We start from the raw sequence: 17,433 nt of genomic DNA on the forward strand, positions 1-17,433 counted from the left end.
GACTCTGGTCTTAACAGATGGATATATTATTACCTTTCTTGGATAAAAATTGGTATTAATTTTGTAGGAAGGCTGTACTTGAAAGGTCATTTGCAAATTTTGACAATTATGCTGTTTGTAGTGTTCTGAAATCTGAAGATAAGCTACTTTCTGTTGAAATTTATTTTTAATTGAGTTTGATTTACCAGTCATAATTAATTGATTAACATTAATGGAGCCATCTGCTGCTCCAATACATGCTGAACAGCAACAGTAAGAATAATTGCTATGAGAATAGTTTGGGACGTTGGAAACACACTCATGTATGGGTGTAATTAACTTTCTGGTTGTATTCAGCAGTATGAAAACTAAACTCATGTATGTTTACAGTTTGATTAGCTTTTAAGCAGCCAGAAATAAATCTATTCATCAACCACTATCAATGTACTTTTGACACAGTCACTGGTATAGGAGTTTTCTGAGAAGAAATCTCTATTTGATTCCTGCCAAATTCAGATGAAAAGTGTGACATATTTTCTACTAACTCTTCTATGCCTTTAAAAGAAACTCTGCACTTAAGGAGATTTGATCTCTTCATTGATAGACAACACACCATTTTTCTGAGCTAAAATTCTCGTTCCATGCTTAGCATCTTGGGAGCATTCCAACCATTAAGGTACAGTCCATTTCCACTGAAGTGATATGGATTTTAACAGGGCTGGATTGTATTCACAGGGTCAGTTCACATGTAACACATTCTGGTTTGCAATCTTGGTTTGGAAGGCAAGTGTAAATCATAATTTTATAATTGATTTTATACTTGTAAACCACTTAGAAACCATTTTGGCATGTAATAATAATTTGCCCATTTGGATGTAACAATAAACGATGGCCTGCTACAAACGATTGATTTAGTGGCATGCAGAAAGGGAGGAGGGGAAATGTGAGCATCGAGCATCCAACCATATCTTGGGAGTATATATGAGCAGATTCACAGAGTAGGAAGGTAATTTCATTTATTCATCTATCACGTTTATATCCTACTCTTTGTCCTGATTGCTCAAGGCACTGAACATTTTATTCTCACCATGACTCTGTGACATAGGTTAGGCTGAAGGACAGCAACCTGTTTCAGGCCCAGTGAGTTTTATGCCTGAGCAAAGATTTCAATCTGGATTTCCTATGCAAAGCTATAGGAAAGCTATACTCGAGCCATTGCAGTCTACACATTATCTACATGAAGAACTCCTTCCTTACAGTGACTCTGAAGCTTGCTCAACTGTGGCTATGCACTTTCTAATCTCATGGAAACTCCTGGTGATTTGGAGAACTTCCATGTCAGTGTCCCCAGAATCAAACAGTGATGGCATGGAAACTCTCCATGCCAATGGGAATGTCCATGTCAGGCACAGCATCCAGAAACAACATCCCCACTCATAAGTAGGTGGCAGTGAAAATTGATATGGGAAAAACTGTAGCTCATGGGTGGCGAACCTGTGGCCCTCCAGATGTTGCTGGATTACAACTCCCATCAGCCCCAGCCAGTCTGGCCAATGTGACAATGAGAGTTGTAGTCCAGCAACACTGAGATGGCAACAGGTTCCCCATTCCTTCCTATAGCATATGGTTAAATGCATAGGGTCCATTGAAATCAGTTAACTGCCACCCACTAGTTTATGAAAGTCTAAAGCAGCCCTTAGTGTGACAAATTGCTCAGTCTTGCTTTAGAAGAAAACTTGGGAATCTCTACATTATCTTATTCTCTCACCTTACCGTACAATTGTTTGCTTTCTCAGGTTTGTCCCTTTCCATTGGGAATAATGCACTGTTGGGAACTGAGTCCTTGTATGAGGGAGCTCTTGGATGGGATTCCAGTGCTGTACTTTAAAAGCAACTTGGAAACTCCAACTTCAGGTCATTCATAGCCACTATGTTTCTATATTGGTGGTAAGAGGCTTAGCCTTCAACGCCCTCTGCCCGCAGTGAAGCAAAATATTAGAGCTTTCAGTGCTCAGCTCTATCTCCCAGTAGTCTTATAATAAACTATGGAATGGAGATCTGAGTTTCTAGCTTGTGATTTAATTGCTTATTTAACAGCCTGTGGTTTTTCAGAGATGTAATCTCTGGGAAGGTTTTCCGATGTTCCGGTATCACCAAGCAACGAAGAGAAGGATCTTTATAACTGCTACTAAACCAGCTTAAGTTAAAGGACAGCATTTTAGATGACTGTGAACTATTTCAGTTTTGTACATTTAATCAAAATGGTTATTTAATTGTTTTATGTCGCAAACATGATTGTTGAATAAGGCTCTTTTTTGTGGTAATAAATCAACAACTTGCCACGCTTAATGGCCTCCACCAGGTAAAATCCACCAACCATTGTTCATGAGACAAACAACTTGCATTCAAGTTCAACCTTCCTCTGGTTGCTCTACTCATCCATTCCCATCTGGCAAAACTTGGGCTGGGATTAACCCTAATCTCACATGGTGTCTTTATCACTGCATATATGAATCAAAGAACAGCTCCCATTTATTAAGGGAAGGGTTGCCAGGCCAGCAGCATCCCAAACCCTGAGATTTTCAGGGTGGGTCCTAGTGATGTCACAGGAGTGTTCCTAAGTTATGTCATGGGGTGGGCCCAAGTGATGTCACGGGGGCTGAGTGATGTCATTAAGCATGATACATTAAGCATCAACCACAGTTGCTTGGTGAATACAATTCAAACAAAAATATTTCTCTGATTGGAAATTAAGATAGAAATCTTAGCTAAAAGGTGGAGCCTGGGTAGGGAACATTTAATCTAGCCAGTTTGCTTCTGCCAAAAAGGGTTTAAATGCCATCAGGCCAGGCCAGTAGGAAGAAAGGACTCTAGTGTTGTGGAGATGTTAAATGTGAGCACTCATGAGTAAAGATGGATGCACCTGAAGGCTGCAATTCTAAACACACTTACTAATGGAATAAGCCGCATAGAACTCAATAGCACTTACTTCTCAGTAGATATGGTTTGGATTGTGTTGTTGGTAAAGCTTGACCAGGGATCCTCTGCAAAGATTTCCATATTCAAGAAGGGTTGGCAGCCCCCTGCCTGGAATGCCCTGCCCCTACATTTTAACATGGCTGCTCCAAATTTCTTTACAGATTTGACCCTTTACTTCAGAAAGAGGTCTGAGAAATGAGTAAGAGTAAGAAGATTCTCTACTCTTCTGTCTCCCCTGTGGGCTGCTTACAAACTCACTTTGACAGCCAACCCAGTTCCAGTGAATAATAATTGACAGAGAGAGAAAACACACATGGTTTGGTCTACCTTCATAGGTAGCAGCTTGGGAACAATGACAAGTGCAGCCAAGCTGCCCAGTTTGTGCATTCTCTTTTACCCCTATTGGGCAAGAAACAAACCGTCATGCAAACAACAAGGTGCATCATCAGTAGGTTTAATGGGGTTGAGCGGAGCACATGGAACCACTGTTGTTGCTTCTATGGATGAAAGGGAGTGAGGATAAAGGTAAATGAAATGCAAATAGAAAAAGAAAAGACAGTGATGATTTCCCGAATGCAATACCATACCAACCACAACAAGATTCCTATGAGTAAGGCAGAAAACTAACAATCCCACAACCAGTCAGGATTCTTAATAAAAAACCAAAACTAAAAAATCCTGGCAGCAAGTTAGCCAAGGTCACAGAAATCCCCATGCAGCGCAACCTGACCTGGGGGCTGCAGTTAGTGCAGAATGCTGCGACACAATTGCTGACATGAGTGAGACCCTATCAGCACATGATACCTCTGCTCTGAAATCTGTACTGGTTGCTGATTTGCTACCAAGCCAAGGTCAAGGTGTGCTTTCCATGTTATGAGTGCCACACAGCACTCGTTCTGCTCTTGTAAGAAATCGATCCTTTAGTGTGGCAGCACCTACACTTTGGAACTCCCTGCTGAATGACATTAGTAGATGCCTTCATTGTACCCTTTTTGGCGCCTTTTTGCACCTGCTAAAACATTTTTGTTTAGGGAAGCCTATCCTGGGATATAGAAGCTATTATGTTTTTATCTATTTTTAACTTGTTGGTTTTATTATTTTGAATGTTTTTAAATATCTGTCTTTAACTGTTTTTGCCAATAATTTTATTGTTTTATTTCTTTCTGTAAATGGCTTTGAGATTTTTTTACAATAAAGTGGTATATAAATGTTGTAATTACAATACATAAATAAATTTAAGAGTCACTGTGGCCCTTGGGTCTCTTTCCATTTTTAGGAACAAAGGAATCTCCCTTATACTTACTCAGGCCATTTGGTACCATCTAGCTGAGTACTGATGGCATGGACTAGCATTGGCTCTCCAGGATTCACGGCAATATAATTCCAGAAATTGAATTTTGGACCTTTGCGTGCTAAGCATGTGCCATACCACTGAGCTACAACCCTTTCCCTGTTTAAAAAAAACTTTTAAAATTGTTCCTTTCAATTCACTAATGCTCAGAGAGGTTGGATACATAAGCAGAAAATGGCTTTAAAACGTGTCAACATATGTCCCTCCCCCACCTCAACAACCTAGTGAAATAGATTGTCTCAAGCCTCCATCATAAGTTTAGCAATGTCATCAGCACGGATCAATCAACTCACACTGCCGTGAATTTTATTTGTGACCATCCTGATATCAAAGCCATCAGCTTTGTGGGATCTAATCAAGCTGGAAAATATATCTACAAAAGGGGTTCCAGGAATGGCAAGAGAGTGCAGGCCAATATGGTAAAACTATGCATCTGTGTTGACATCCCTGTTCATAGGAAAGCTGTTGGTGATCCTGAAAACACTTTTAAAATAGTGATAATTTTAATGCCTTGCGTTGTAATTCTGATGTTTTGGTATTTCATTTGAAAATGGCAAACTCTGAAATTGTTATTGACATACAATACATTTTAAATATGATTAACCCAAAACCTTTAAATATATATTCAGTAACTCTTAATTCTCTACAGAAAATTTCAAATATATAAAAAGCTTTCTGTGACTCCCTTTAGTCCTTGCTTTGTATTGGTAACACAGCCGTATTTTCCTTGCAGGTCTGAGACTATTTAAACTAGTTGTTTAAAGATTAAGGCTTCATTCATGTTTATGTATATGGATATTGTTTATGTATTTTGCTTTGTAAATTAATTTGATATGTTTTTTATTGTACCTTGTGTATTTTATTGTAAACCGCTTTGAGATCTTTTAGATAGTAAGCTGTCTATAAATGGAAATAATAATAATAATAATAATTATAATTATAATTATAATAATTATAATAATGAATGCACATTATACCTAGTGCAGATCCACACCAATCATTTAAATCACATTCAACACACATTTGAAGGACATGAATCACACCCCAGAATCATGGGAACTGTAGAATGTTAAGGGTGGTGGGAACTATAACTGTGAGGGAGAAACTACACTTCCCATGGATTTTTAGGGGAAGTAATCTGCTTTAAATGCAGGTTGGATGGACTTTAAACGTATTGTGTGGATCTACTTAATAAACTTTGCCTGCATATAAATCATTTTAATTAATGTTTTAAAATGGAAATGTGCTATAAAGCTTACTGGGTGACCATGGGCTACTCACCATCTCTCAGTCTAATCTGCCCCTCAGGATGAAAACAACAGAGGGGAACCACGACCACCCCAAGGAAGAAGAGCACACTTAAAATGTAGAGGAAATAATAATCTACAACCATGGTGTGAAATCAAATACTTATCAGGACACAGTATGAAGAAATATTTATATAAGCATGACTGTCAAAGATGTTTATTATTTACACAACCTGTAAATATAGCTATAAAGCATTCCTACATTTGTTTACTCAGAAGCAAGTCCCAATGTATTCAGTGGGGGTTACTCAAACAGGGAAGCATACACTGAACTGCAACCTCAAGGGATATGTGTCATGGCCCCTTCGGAGGACTTGTCAGATGAAGACGACTCTGGAGTAACGGCCACAGACCCAGAAGGGGAAACAGAGGAAACTACTGAGAACACAGCTCCTACTCCCCCTCAGCTGGAGAGCATCCAAGACACAGCTGAAGCTCTTCAGCCAGAGTCAGACAGTGACCAGGAGCCTCCCCTCCTACCTGCAGAGTGAAGACGACAGAAAGTCAGGCAGCAGCGGGGCCGGCCTGTCCGTTTAAGACCAGTACGCTTGCAGAAGCCAGAGGGGTGATTGTTCCCACCTGTCTGCAGAGGTGTTCTTTAAAAGACAGACCCTGGCTTCAGTGTGTTGCTGACTACAACGTCAGGCGTGACCACTGTGTGTCTTCCTATCCCCTGAACCTTGACTTGGACTGATCTCTCGGCAAACTGGACCCAGACCTTCACTGACGTCTCTTCTGGATTTCTGGCTTGGCGCGTAAGCTTGGAACGGACCCTGCCCTTATCTTGCTTCCTCTTTGCTAGCCTGGCAGATTTATAGCCAAGCTGCCAGCTGAGGACTTTATGGCCTGGCAATTACCAAGGAATTCCCAGCCCTGCCTGCATCCCCACCGATGCTGCTGTCTCAGTGAAAAGCTGACAATAAGGAACTTCATTCACCCAATCCAAAATTCATAATCATGCCACTTTAAGCTGTTTTGCAATGGTTTATACTTGTTTTTATGGTTATTGGATTTTAAAGGGATTTATTTCTTATTGTGACCTGCCTTGGTTTCCAGTCTGTAACCCTACCTCACAAGGTTGTTGGAAAGATTCCACAAACACACACACACTGGAGATGTAAAAATACATATACCCCATATAATAGTTTATTGTCAAACCCAGTTGGTCATTGCAGAACGTAACAAAAGCAGTGATACCTAAGTAAGCCCTGCCTAATTGCTTTAAAAAATAGGACTGGAGTGGGAGAGAAAGATTTACAACACAAACACAACTCTTTGCTATGTTCACTCAGAAATCCCATCAATTTACAACACAATCCTAAACATGTCTACTTAAAAGTAAATCCTATTGAATCCAATGGGATTTACCCTGGGTATGTGGGATTAGGATTACAGCTTTACTCCCAGAAAAGCAAGTACTGGATTGAAGCTTCATATTGGGAAAGTTTTCAAAACAGTGCCCTCTTCAACAGCCCAGGAAAAGGTAAACTTGTTTGACTCCTGCACACATGAGAGAAAAAGACTGAAAGCTATATACTTACTGAATGAATTAGATTTTCAGAAAAGCAGGAAAAAACAAGTTTTCTGACTTGCAAATGGCTCTAGTTACTGCCTTGTCAATCACAACCCTGACTTCACTTATTGGCTACAAACCTAAAAGGGCAGGATTAGAGCAGCCAGCTATGAGCTCATTTAACTGAAGTTGCAGGGGAGGTGTCTGACATTTTGGTGTATATCTCGTGAACCAGACCACCTAGAAACTTAATTTTTTAAAAATGAAAGCTGAGAGTCCGGAGATTAAGGTGACTTACCCAGAGACCCGGAGAGCACCCCAAAAATCTGGAGTCTCCGAGTGAAAACCAGAGACCTGGCAACCCTAGTGAACACTCTGATTTCAGATCTATTGGAAATATTTGATACCAAAGTTAGTTCCTTGCTTGTAATGCTTCACTTGTTGGTGTTTTGGTTTGAAATATTGTCTCTTTTCTCACCCAGCTGCTGCTGCAGAATCCAAAGCAGAGCTCTGCTGTGCTGAGATAATACCCCTGTCAGGCTCCAGGCTTTTCCCTCCCTTAGCTGTTGCCTGGCAGCAGCCATTCTATTTGGCTGTAGTGGAGGAAGAGATAGGAAGCAGGGCCACTCCATTGGCTCTACTGAGAGACCAGCTCCATTTGGCTCCTCCTATCCCTGAACGGCTTCATTATAAGAACTACCAATTAGCTCTGTAAACTGGTGTTCTTCCTTTCCTCTTCCCTCCTCATTCCTTTTTTTCCCTTTTGTGTCTTTTCTTCCACATTCTAAGTCTGTGGGCAGGGACCATCTTGCTCTTTTGCAAGCTGATCTGGGAGCCTTTTTAGCTGAAGAGTGGGCTAAAAATGCTTCAAATAAAAAATTAAGAAGTTCATCATTTTTCTACAAGGGAAGAGTAAGTCCCATGTTTTCAATCAAGGGCTATAAAAACCTCAATGAAAGATAAAATTTGCAATACAACTTTGAAGCCAAAGCTGCTTAGAAGCCATTCTGGCATATAAGCTGTTAATAATAATAATAATAATAATAATAATAATAAATGCTGCAAATATATAAATATATATTTTTTTTTCAATAATTTTTATTCAGATTTTCATAAAACATACAAGACAAAATCATAAAACATTCAAAGACAAAAAAACAAAATCAAAAATAGTTAAACAAAAAGAAAAAAAGAAAAAAAAAAAACAAAAATAAAAAATAAAGAGTAAAATATTGACTTCCCATTTGTCAAAGATCAAATCAGTTATAAGTCTATAATATATAACAATCCTGTCTCTTAAGTCATATTATAAAATCACTTTCCTCCAGTAGTTATCTTACTTAATCATCAAATCTCATAAACATTACTTTATTCTTTCCACAAAAAGTCAAAGAGAGGTTTCAATTCTTTAAGAAATATATCTATCAATTTTTTTTTCCAGATAAGCATATCGATTAATCCATCTCATTACTAATTATGATAATCTTATTGTCATAACCATAGTCAAAATAAACATTTCAATTAATCCATCACATCAGAATCTGTTAGGTTCAATAATTTCAGTAGCCATTGTTCTATTATCTCTATTAGTTCCATTTTCCATCTTCCATCTTCAGTAGTCTTGTTAAGTCCAGTAATTTCAATATCCAATCTTCCATTATCAGTATTCCATAATAATCTTGCTGTCAAAGCCATAGTCATATAGTAAGAGTCTGATGGGGATTACCTCTATCCCAAATATTTTCTTGCCATCCATTCTGAATAGGTTGCTGAAATACTGCTGTAAAATCATATCTCTGTTCTTTTTTTCAAAATACACTGGGTCATCTCTTAAAAGTTTTTCCATTGTCACATGGCTGCAGATAATTCCATAGATTTTCTCTATATTGGGCTCCATCACATCATTCCAGTCCAGAAGATTATCCATGCCATTGATAACTTTATCTCTAGAATCTTCATTCATTTCTTCAGAGATAACATTGAGTTCCAAACAATAGATTTTATTTCTAAAGTCCATAGACTCCAAATCTTGTTCCTGTTCCACGTTGGTTCCAATCTCCGGGATCTCCTCTCTCACAGGGACCCCTATTCCAGTCTCCAGGGTCGCCTCTCTCACAGGGACCCCTGTTCCAATCTCCGGGGTCTCCTCTCTCACAGGGACCCCTTCCAGGGTCACCTCTCTCACAGGGACTCTTATATCTTTAATCTCCTGCTTCATTTTACTCAATTCAATTTTCATTATCTCAATCTCATCCATTATTTTCTGAAACATAGTTATTTCCAGATTTTCAGCCACTTTCTTAATTGCCATTTTAAAAGAAAAATATAGGAAAACCACTTCTTATTTCAGCAACAATTGGGTTAATACTCCAAACTTGGTGACATCACAGTATAAACAGAGCAGACAGCCTTATCTCTCCAATAGTTAAGTAAACAAAATGCAGTTCCCAGGATCGAAACAATTAATGGCAATCGTCAAGAAACAGATTCGTCAAAATAAAATAGACCAAAAAGAGAGTAGTCTCAAAACAGTATAATATTTTTCAAAATAAAAATCTGGAATAGAAATCCCTCTTCTGTGTATATCTTTAGAATGCAAATCCAGGACAGCTTTTTGCAACAAAAACAGAGATAAGCTATTAATTAGTGCGTAGCAGAGAGAAGTTATGGCTCCCCAGTGAGATGTCAAAAACCGATCAATCTGGCAAATCTCTTTTAAACAGCAACAATTTAAGTCAAGTAAAAGAAAAATATAGAAAGAAGGGTGCTTGCCTGTTAGTGCGTTCTCTCTTAGAAGATAAGGTGAACGTTCGCTTTATCAGATAGAGCTTGCTGTTAAAAATCCGTCCCACCTTCGTCGGCTGGACCGCGTCCCATAAATTAATGAGATCTGGTCGTCCCAACAAAAATAGGCTTTGAGGTTAATCTCTTCGTTTCTCCCTACCCGGGAGAAGTTTAATCAGTCAAAAAAAAAAGAAAAAACTGACTGATATATCTGAATAAGCTTCTTTTGAGGCAGGAGCCCGTCTCAAAAGCAGGCACAGGCTAAGTCACCCTTCCCGGAAGTGCAAATATATAAATATATACCCCCAATGATTTCATGAGAGAAATTAATCAAGCATAAGAACCAGATGCCTACCTAGTACAAATGCCACCATTGCGGCACGGATGATAGTCACAGACGGGGATGTTGCAATTTTCGATGTTCCTTCCTCCCAAGGCTTCATCTATTATGAAAAGTTCCTTGTTGTTGACTTGGAACTCCCTAATGCAGCCCCTGAAGCCATAAATCGGCCCAGAACTTGGATGAATCTTAATGTGACCAGGGACATTTCCAATGAATATTGGTCCAAAGGTAACCTGAAAAGGATTACAAAAATCAAAAATCACTGCAACTGTCTATAGACTCTATTCACAAAGGAAACTGAGGAAAAAGAACACAGAAACAAGCCTTATACATATGCTCTGAGTTTCACCTCATACTCATACATGATCCTTGAACTACAGCACATGCTTCCCTGCTTCATACACAGAGTGTCTTGGGTTTCTAACTTCATGAAAGCTGGGGGCAGCCAACCTGGTGCCCTCCAGATATTGTTGGACTCCATCTCCCATTGTGCTGATAATTGGCCATGCTGGCTGGGGCTGATGGGAGCAGAAGTCCAATAACACCTGGAAGGCATCAGGTTGCCTATCCTTGATGTAAGTAATCCAGAGGCTGTTTGGGTGGAATGAAACGTATTGGACACGAGAAGGGCTGCTTCTATCACTGAAAATAGCACTGAAATAAACAGAAGCTGTACAAGATTTCAATTTCAGCAGGGCACGCAGAGGAATGCCTGATATATTGTGTTTAAATGGTCATCATCATGAAACTTATCTGGTTTGTCTCAACTAATAATAAAAAGTGGAGTTAATAAATCATGTCTCCAATGACATATAAGAGAAATTAAAATGGATGGGTTGTGCTTCGACTTTGGGTTGTGAGTTGCAAGTTCACCTGAGTCAACTGACGTGGCAGAGAGACTCCCCGATGTACAGTAGAATTTTCATTTGCAGTCATTTCAAGCAGGCAATAGCCTTCAGGACTGTCAAAAGGCAACATATAGCTGAAAGGAAGCAGAAGAACTCATTATTGTTTATGATGTTGACAGGAGATGTTATGAAACTGCTAGCATGAGAGTTATATCTGGAAGTTAGGCCTAATTCCTATATCCAGCAGCCCGCAACTGTACACATGTGAGAGAGTGTAGGGCTGGACAAACTGTATGAACCAGCACCAACATTTGGGGCCAATACCTGTGGCCACTGCAATAATATAAATTGTGGCCGCTACATATAAAGGCCAAGAGGGTTCATAAACAGCACCGGCTCCAGGAATGCCTGGCCCCTTGGACATCAGCCAGCCCCAGGCCCCTCCGCTCCCCTTCCGCGATCTGCAGCACAAGCCGCACCGCAGATCGCAAGACAGGAGCTTCCGAGCCACCCGCCATCCCCCTGCTTCACCTACCTTTCTCTGCTGTTCGCGCAGGGTTGCCATCAATAAAGATTGTGGCCGAGGTTTCCATAAGGGACTGAAGCCTCTGCTGCCATCTTGGTTGATGGCACACAGTGCGTGCATTGCTGCCATAAACCAAGATGGCGGCAGAGGCTTCAGTCCCTTATGGAAACCTCGGCTGCCATCTTTATTGATGGCAACCCTGCGAGCTCAGTGCGAGCAGCCGCAAATAACAGTAGAGAAAGATAGGTGAAGCGGGAGGGATGGCGGGCGGCTTGGAAGTTCCTCCTGTCCTGCGATCCGTGGCTCCTGCCGCGGATTGCGGATGGGCAGCAGAGGGCCCCTCAGGGGCTCCTGTAGCTGTGGAGCCCTCGGGCCAGTGCCCCACCTGGCCGCCCTTTAGAACCGGCCCTGTTCATAACGAATAACTACATCAGGCTGCAACAGAGGAGAGAAGAGACACAAGGATAGTCCACTGGCATAGTGAGAGACCAGCAACTTTTGGCTCCTCCTCTCCAGGAACTTTTCCACCCCAGCTGGTCATTAGAACACCTTGTAACTAAGAATGTGCACTTGAGTTTGCTTTTTCCTCCTCTCCCCAAATCTATATTCCTTTTGTGTCGCGTCTTTTTAGATTGTAAAACTGAGGGCATGGACTTTCTCTCTCTCTTTAGTGATCTGTAAGCCACTTCAGGAGCCTGTTTTGGCTGAAAAGCAGAATAAACATTTTAAAAACAGATAAATAATAAAGTCAGCACCTCCATGCTATTCCTCATTGGTTTGTGAGCCAAACACACTCCCACAGGCATAAGTAAGGGGTTATCTCCATGTGTATTTACTGGGGTTCTATCTTACAAACAGCAACATAGAAGGTAGGCAGGTTATATGGACTTCGGCAAACCAAACATCTAAAAAAAAATACCAAGGTCTTCCTTTTAATTACTTGTCTAATGCTTATTATTTGAGAATTTGAAATGTAAGGAGACAGTGAGGGCAGGAGGAGAGAGATTTTTACATGTGTAAGCACTGCAGATACTGAATAATTGTGTTTAACTGTGGTTGACATATACTTCCCCTAGTGTAGGTGATTGTTGAACAGGAAGCATCAGTGTTGAATGATAGCAAACTCTCTAGAAAGATGTTTTCCTTCCTGCTGGTCTATGGAGGAAATAGCAATTCACTGGAAAATGAAGGGCTGTACCTATGAGCATCAAAATTACACTGAGATAGAGTTATCACAACTCACAAAGGATGCTATTAATACATACACTGGTACTGAGTTTTGGAGATAAAGCAGGATACAAGGTTAAGGGACTTTGTAAAATAAATACAAGGAACGTTAAATAAGCTATTGAGAATTCTTGAGGGCTTTTTAAACGTGATCAAATCTGAGGGGAGAATGCTACGTACATTATCAGCAATGAAAACCCATTCCCGAAGGATGGCTTTCACATAATTGTTTTTAAATTATTATTATTGTGTGTGTGTGTGTGTGGAAATTATGAGTGCTAATTATTATTTCAGTAGTTGTCAAATGTGAGTACATAATGGGAAAGAGCTTGATTAAAACAAGCCCTCAGTTTGGTGAAAGTATTCTTTGTTTCCATGCTTCATTTTGAATTTCCACTTAACATTTGTGCCTGGTAATCTAATGTTAATGCTTGCAACCCCAATCAAGAGAACATTTGTGCTCAGAGGCATATAGGAATCTCTTGCATGTATATGGGTCCCCGTTCAACTCAGTGAAAAGGGCTAATCTGCATGAGACAAGGAAAGCACTGAACATTTATTCCCACAGTGAAATGACGGGAACACTTCAAGGCAGGGACATACATGTATTTGGACTTCCCACATCTGGAACAGATCAGCACTCTATACTGGTATTTTTGATAGTAGCACTAGAATCTTATTTCAGGACTGGCACAGCAAGTTGAGGATGAGGCTGTGGGCACACTAGTCACTAAAAGCAGCAAGAATGGTTTTTCTGGCTGCGTTCTGAAGCAGCTCTGCCCTCTGCTGGACACACTTCCCTTCCCCACTGGTGACTTCAGACCTTTCAGAACCACCTACAGCAAAGTGTTGGGCCAATCACCCTCTCTGCCTGAGCCTACAGCAAAGTGTTTCCATTGGCCACACCTGGAGGTGCAATGGGTTGATCTACCAATCAGTTGCAAAATCTGTCTGAGGCTTAATTAAAAACAAACAAACACTGGAGCTGATCCAACCAGGTTTTAGAGTAAAAAGGGGCAGTTTGACTACTGATGTGCACCCCCATTTTCAGAAAAGAGATGCGGAGACGCACTGGAACAGGCACAACAGTAAGTATGTCTGTACCCATAGTGTCCTTTCCTGTTACCTGTCTGCTCTGAGGGATCCAGCCATGGCCTCTGGTGTTAGCTCAGTTCTCCTTGCTTGTCCCAGCCCAAACACCCTCTGATGATTTGCAAAAGGGAACCAGACCTCACCCACCCCAACCACCAATACATTTCAAGCCAGGGATGCGAACCCCCCCCCCGTTTTCTTTTATGAAAGGATAGTGATCAATGGGAAAAGTTGGAGGACAATGGTGGCAGTGATCCTGAGCAAGAGAAAAAGGATGAGGATCCTGAGAGTTTAGCCGGCATGGCAATGTTTTATGCCTCTGCTGTTGCACTGAAGTCCTGCTCGTGGGCTTCCCATTGGCATCTGGTTGGCTACTGCGAGAAGAAGATGCTTGACAAGATGGACCTTGGCCTGATCCAGCAGGGCTCTTCTTTTCTTCTTATGAAATTGGTGCCACAGGGGATTCTAAACCACAAAGGCTGTGTCTATACCATCCATTATTTCTCCGAAAGAATCCTGGGAATTGCAGCTCTGTGAGGGGTAAACTACAGCCACCAGGATTATTTGGGCAAAATATTGTGCTTTAAATGTATGGTGTGTACGCAACCTTTGTGGTTCAGAATCCTTGCGGCACCAGTTTCGTAAGAACAAAAGAAGAGCCTGTTGGATCAGGCCAAGGTCCATCTTGGCCAGCATCCTGTTCTCACAGTGGCCAACCAGATGCTTTAAATACATGGTGTGTGTCTATGCCTAGGAAGTGTCCTCATTAAAGCCATCTCTTGAAAATGTGAATGTCCTGGTTGCGCCTCGTTATAGGATCCAGATGCTATCAGAGATCATGTTAGCTCTTGGCTTTCTTGTGATCCCACTTGCAATTTCACCAAATTCAGAGTAGGCAGGGTGGCAAATTATTGACCTCAGATTAGCAAGGGTGGCACTATCTTTTGCTTGAGGTCCATTACATCCATGGAGACCACAATGAAGCTGCACCAAACGGTCTTTCTTTCACTGCCACCCACATACAGAAGGGACATACTTTGCCAACATATCCTTAGATGTTTTATAAGCATTATACAGATTTTTTTAAAAAAAATGAACAGTTCTGCAGATCCATCACTTTCTATAGAAAGACTCTCTAAGAGCAGGCACACAGCTACCAGTTACACATTTTCTATTTTGCTATGATGATTAGAAATGTGAATAAATGTCTGCCCCCACTGACTACAGACATGTGAGGATTAAGCCATATTTTCGGGTTTTTAGAGAAGTGCATATTTATGGTGTATAAATATTTGTACATGTGATATTTGAAACTGATGTGGAAATATTTTCTTTACCACTAAAAAATTGGACAGGGTTCCTGCATATTAACTCAGCAGACAGACTTGAATCCAAGCTTTTTTGCAACAAGAAGTCTAGCAGATAAAATCTGAAAGAACAACAATTAATCCAGTGATGCTGCCTCAAGACATTTTCAAGCTTTATTTTTATAATTAACCTCCTACCATATGATACCAACCTGCCCTTGCACTATAAACAGTGATGATGGCAGTGCCTAATCATCTACCTCTTCAGATACCCAAGGCAAAACAACAGTAGGATTTTTTTACACATTTAGCTTGTTTTGATGCTTGAAGGCATTTCTTATGTGCATCTGCCACATATTTCTGCTAGAACCTTCAGCTGTATTTAAAAGCCAGCATTCCTCCTTCCCCATTCTACAAATAAGCAGAAAAAGGCATGCAACACGATTTCTAAGGAAAATGGAATTTAGGTGTCAAATACAGAATCTATGCAACTAATGAAAAATGATAAAGAAAATAAGTATATTTATTATAATAACAAATATATTCACTCTCTCACAAAAAACAATTGTAGTGTAGTTTCCAAGCTGTGCTTAGTCACTGCCATCTAGGTGACAATAATATACTCCTTATCAGCTTTTGTTGTTGTTTTGTGCCTTCAAGTTGATTATGACTTATGGCGACCCTATGAATCAGCAACCTCCAATAGCATCTGTTTTGAACCATCCTTTTCAGATATTGTAAGTTCAGGTCTGTGGCTCCCTTTATTTCTTTCTGAAATTCCTTGGCCTGTTCCATTATCCAACCATGATCTCTGGTGCCTCTTCCCTTTCTAAATCCAGCTTGGATGTCTGGCATTTCTTGCTCCATATATTGTAAGAGCCTTTGTTGTAGAATCTTGAGCATTACTTTACTTTCATAGGATATTAAGGCAATAGTTCAATAATTACTGCATTCTCTGGGATCCCCTTTCTTTGGAATTGGCATGTATATGGAACTCTTCCAGTCTGTGGGCCATCGTTTAGTTTTCCATATTTGTTGACAATTTTTTGTCAAAATTTGGATAGATTCAGTCTCAGTTGCTTGTAGCAACTCTATTGGTATACCATATGTTCCTGGTGATTTGCTTCTACTAAGTATTTTAAGAGCAGCTTTCACTTCACATTCTAAAATTTCTGGTTCTTCATCATACGGTTCCTCAGTGAATGAATGTCATCCTTGCATCTTTTCTATATAGTTCTTCAGTGTATTCCTTCCATCTTCCTTTTATTTCATCTCGGTCAGCTTAGATGCCTTTAAAAGGGCATTAGACAAATTCATTGAGGATAGGTCAGTATGTGGTTGGACTACAGTAATCCCTGACCAGTGGCTAAACTAGCCAGGGATGATGGGAGCTGTAGTACAACAACATCTGGGAACCCAAGGTTGAAGAATACTGGAATAGGTTTATAGTCATCAGGCCGGCTCTAAAGGACAGCCAGGTGGGGGCCCTCGTTATGGTGGGGGAGTAGCACTACCCTTCTGTGGCAGGCTGCCACAGATCACAGGAAGGGACCTGCCCACCCGCTCACTGGCCCATCAGCTCCCGCTCGCTGGCCTGCCATCCCGAGGCCCCCTCTTTATGCTGGGGGAGTAGTGTTCCCTTTCCATGTCAGGCTCCCTGCCACGGATCGCAGGGAGGGAGCTGCTGCTGCCCACTCACTTGCTGGCACACCCGCCCGCTTGCTCACTCCCTCCCTCCCTCCCCCTCCACCCCCGCCGGCTTCTTCACTCCCCTCCCCCTGCCTGCTCACTTGACCTCCCACCTGACCTCCCACTCCTCCGCCTGCCTTGTAGGTAGGTAGGTGGGGTGTGCATGCGTGTGCCAGGGTCCAGGGCAGGCTGGTGCTCAAGTCATCATGGGCATAGGGAACCTTATACAGAAGTAGCATGCTACTGAATACTACTTGCTGGACGGCAACAGTGGGAAAAAACTATTGCCATTATATGGTGCTTGTGGGCTTCTTGGAAGCATCTGGTTGGTCAATGTAGGAAGCAACATGATGGACAAGTGGATCATTGTTCTGGTCCAGCAAGGCTCTTCTTATGCACCTGTATCCTTAATTTATGTATCATTTTATGTATTCTTTATGTCTTTATATCTTCCAAAAAGTACATAAGATTAACATTAAATTGAATTA

General features: G+C 40.9%; 1 protein-coding gene across 1 annotated transcript in view; it reads right to left on the minus strand.

The window, feature by feature from the left end:
- The window catches only part of LOC133384136 (protein eyes shut homolog), a 126,847-nt gene extending 112,838 nt beyond the window's left edge, over positions 1 to 14,009 (minus strand). Inside the window, exons 1-3 of the mRNA XM_061626065.1 lie at positions 13,984 to 14,009; positions 11,130 to 11,238; positions 10,269 to 10,489 (exon numbers count right to left, since the gene is read on the minus strand). Coding sequence (XP_061482049.1) covers positions 10,269 to 10,489; positions 11,130 to 11,238; positions 13,984 to 14,009 — 356 coding nt within the window. The remainder of the gene's footprint in view (positions 1 to 10,268; positions 10,490 to 11,129; positions 11,239 to 13,983) is intronic.
- Between the last annotated feature and the right edge of the window lie 3,424 nt (positions 14,010 to 17,433).

This window comes from Rhineura floridana, chromosome 4 (assembly GCF_030035675.1).
Source record: "Rhineura floridana isolate rRhiFlo1 chromosome 4, rRhiFlo1.hap2, whole genome shotgun sequence".
NCBI classification, from domain to species: domain Eukaryota; kingdom Metazoa; phylum Chordata; class Lepidosauria; order Squamata; family Rhineuridae; genus Rhineura; species Rhineura floridana.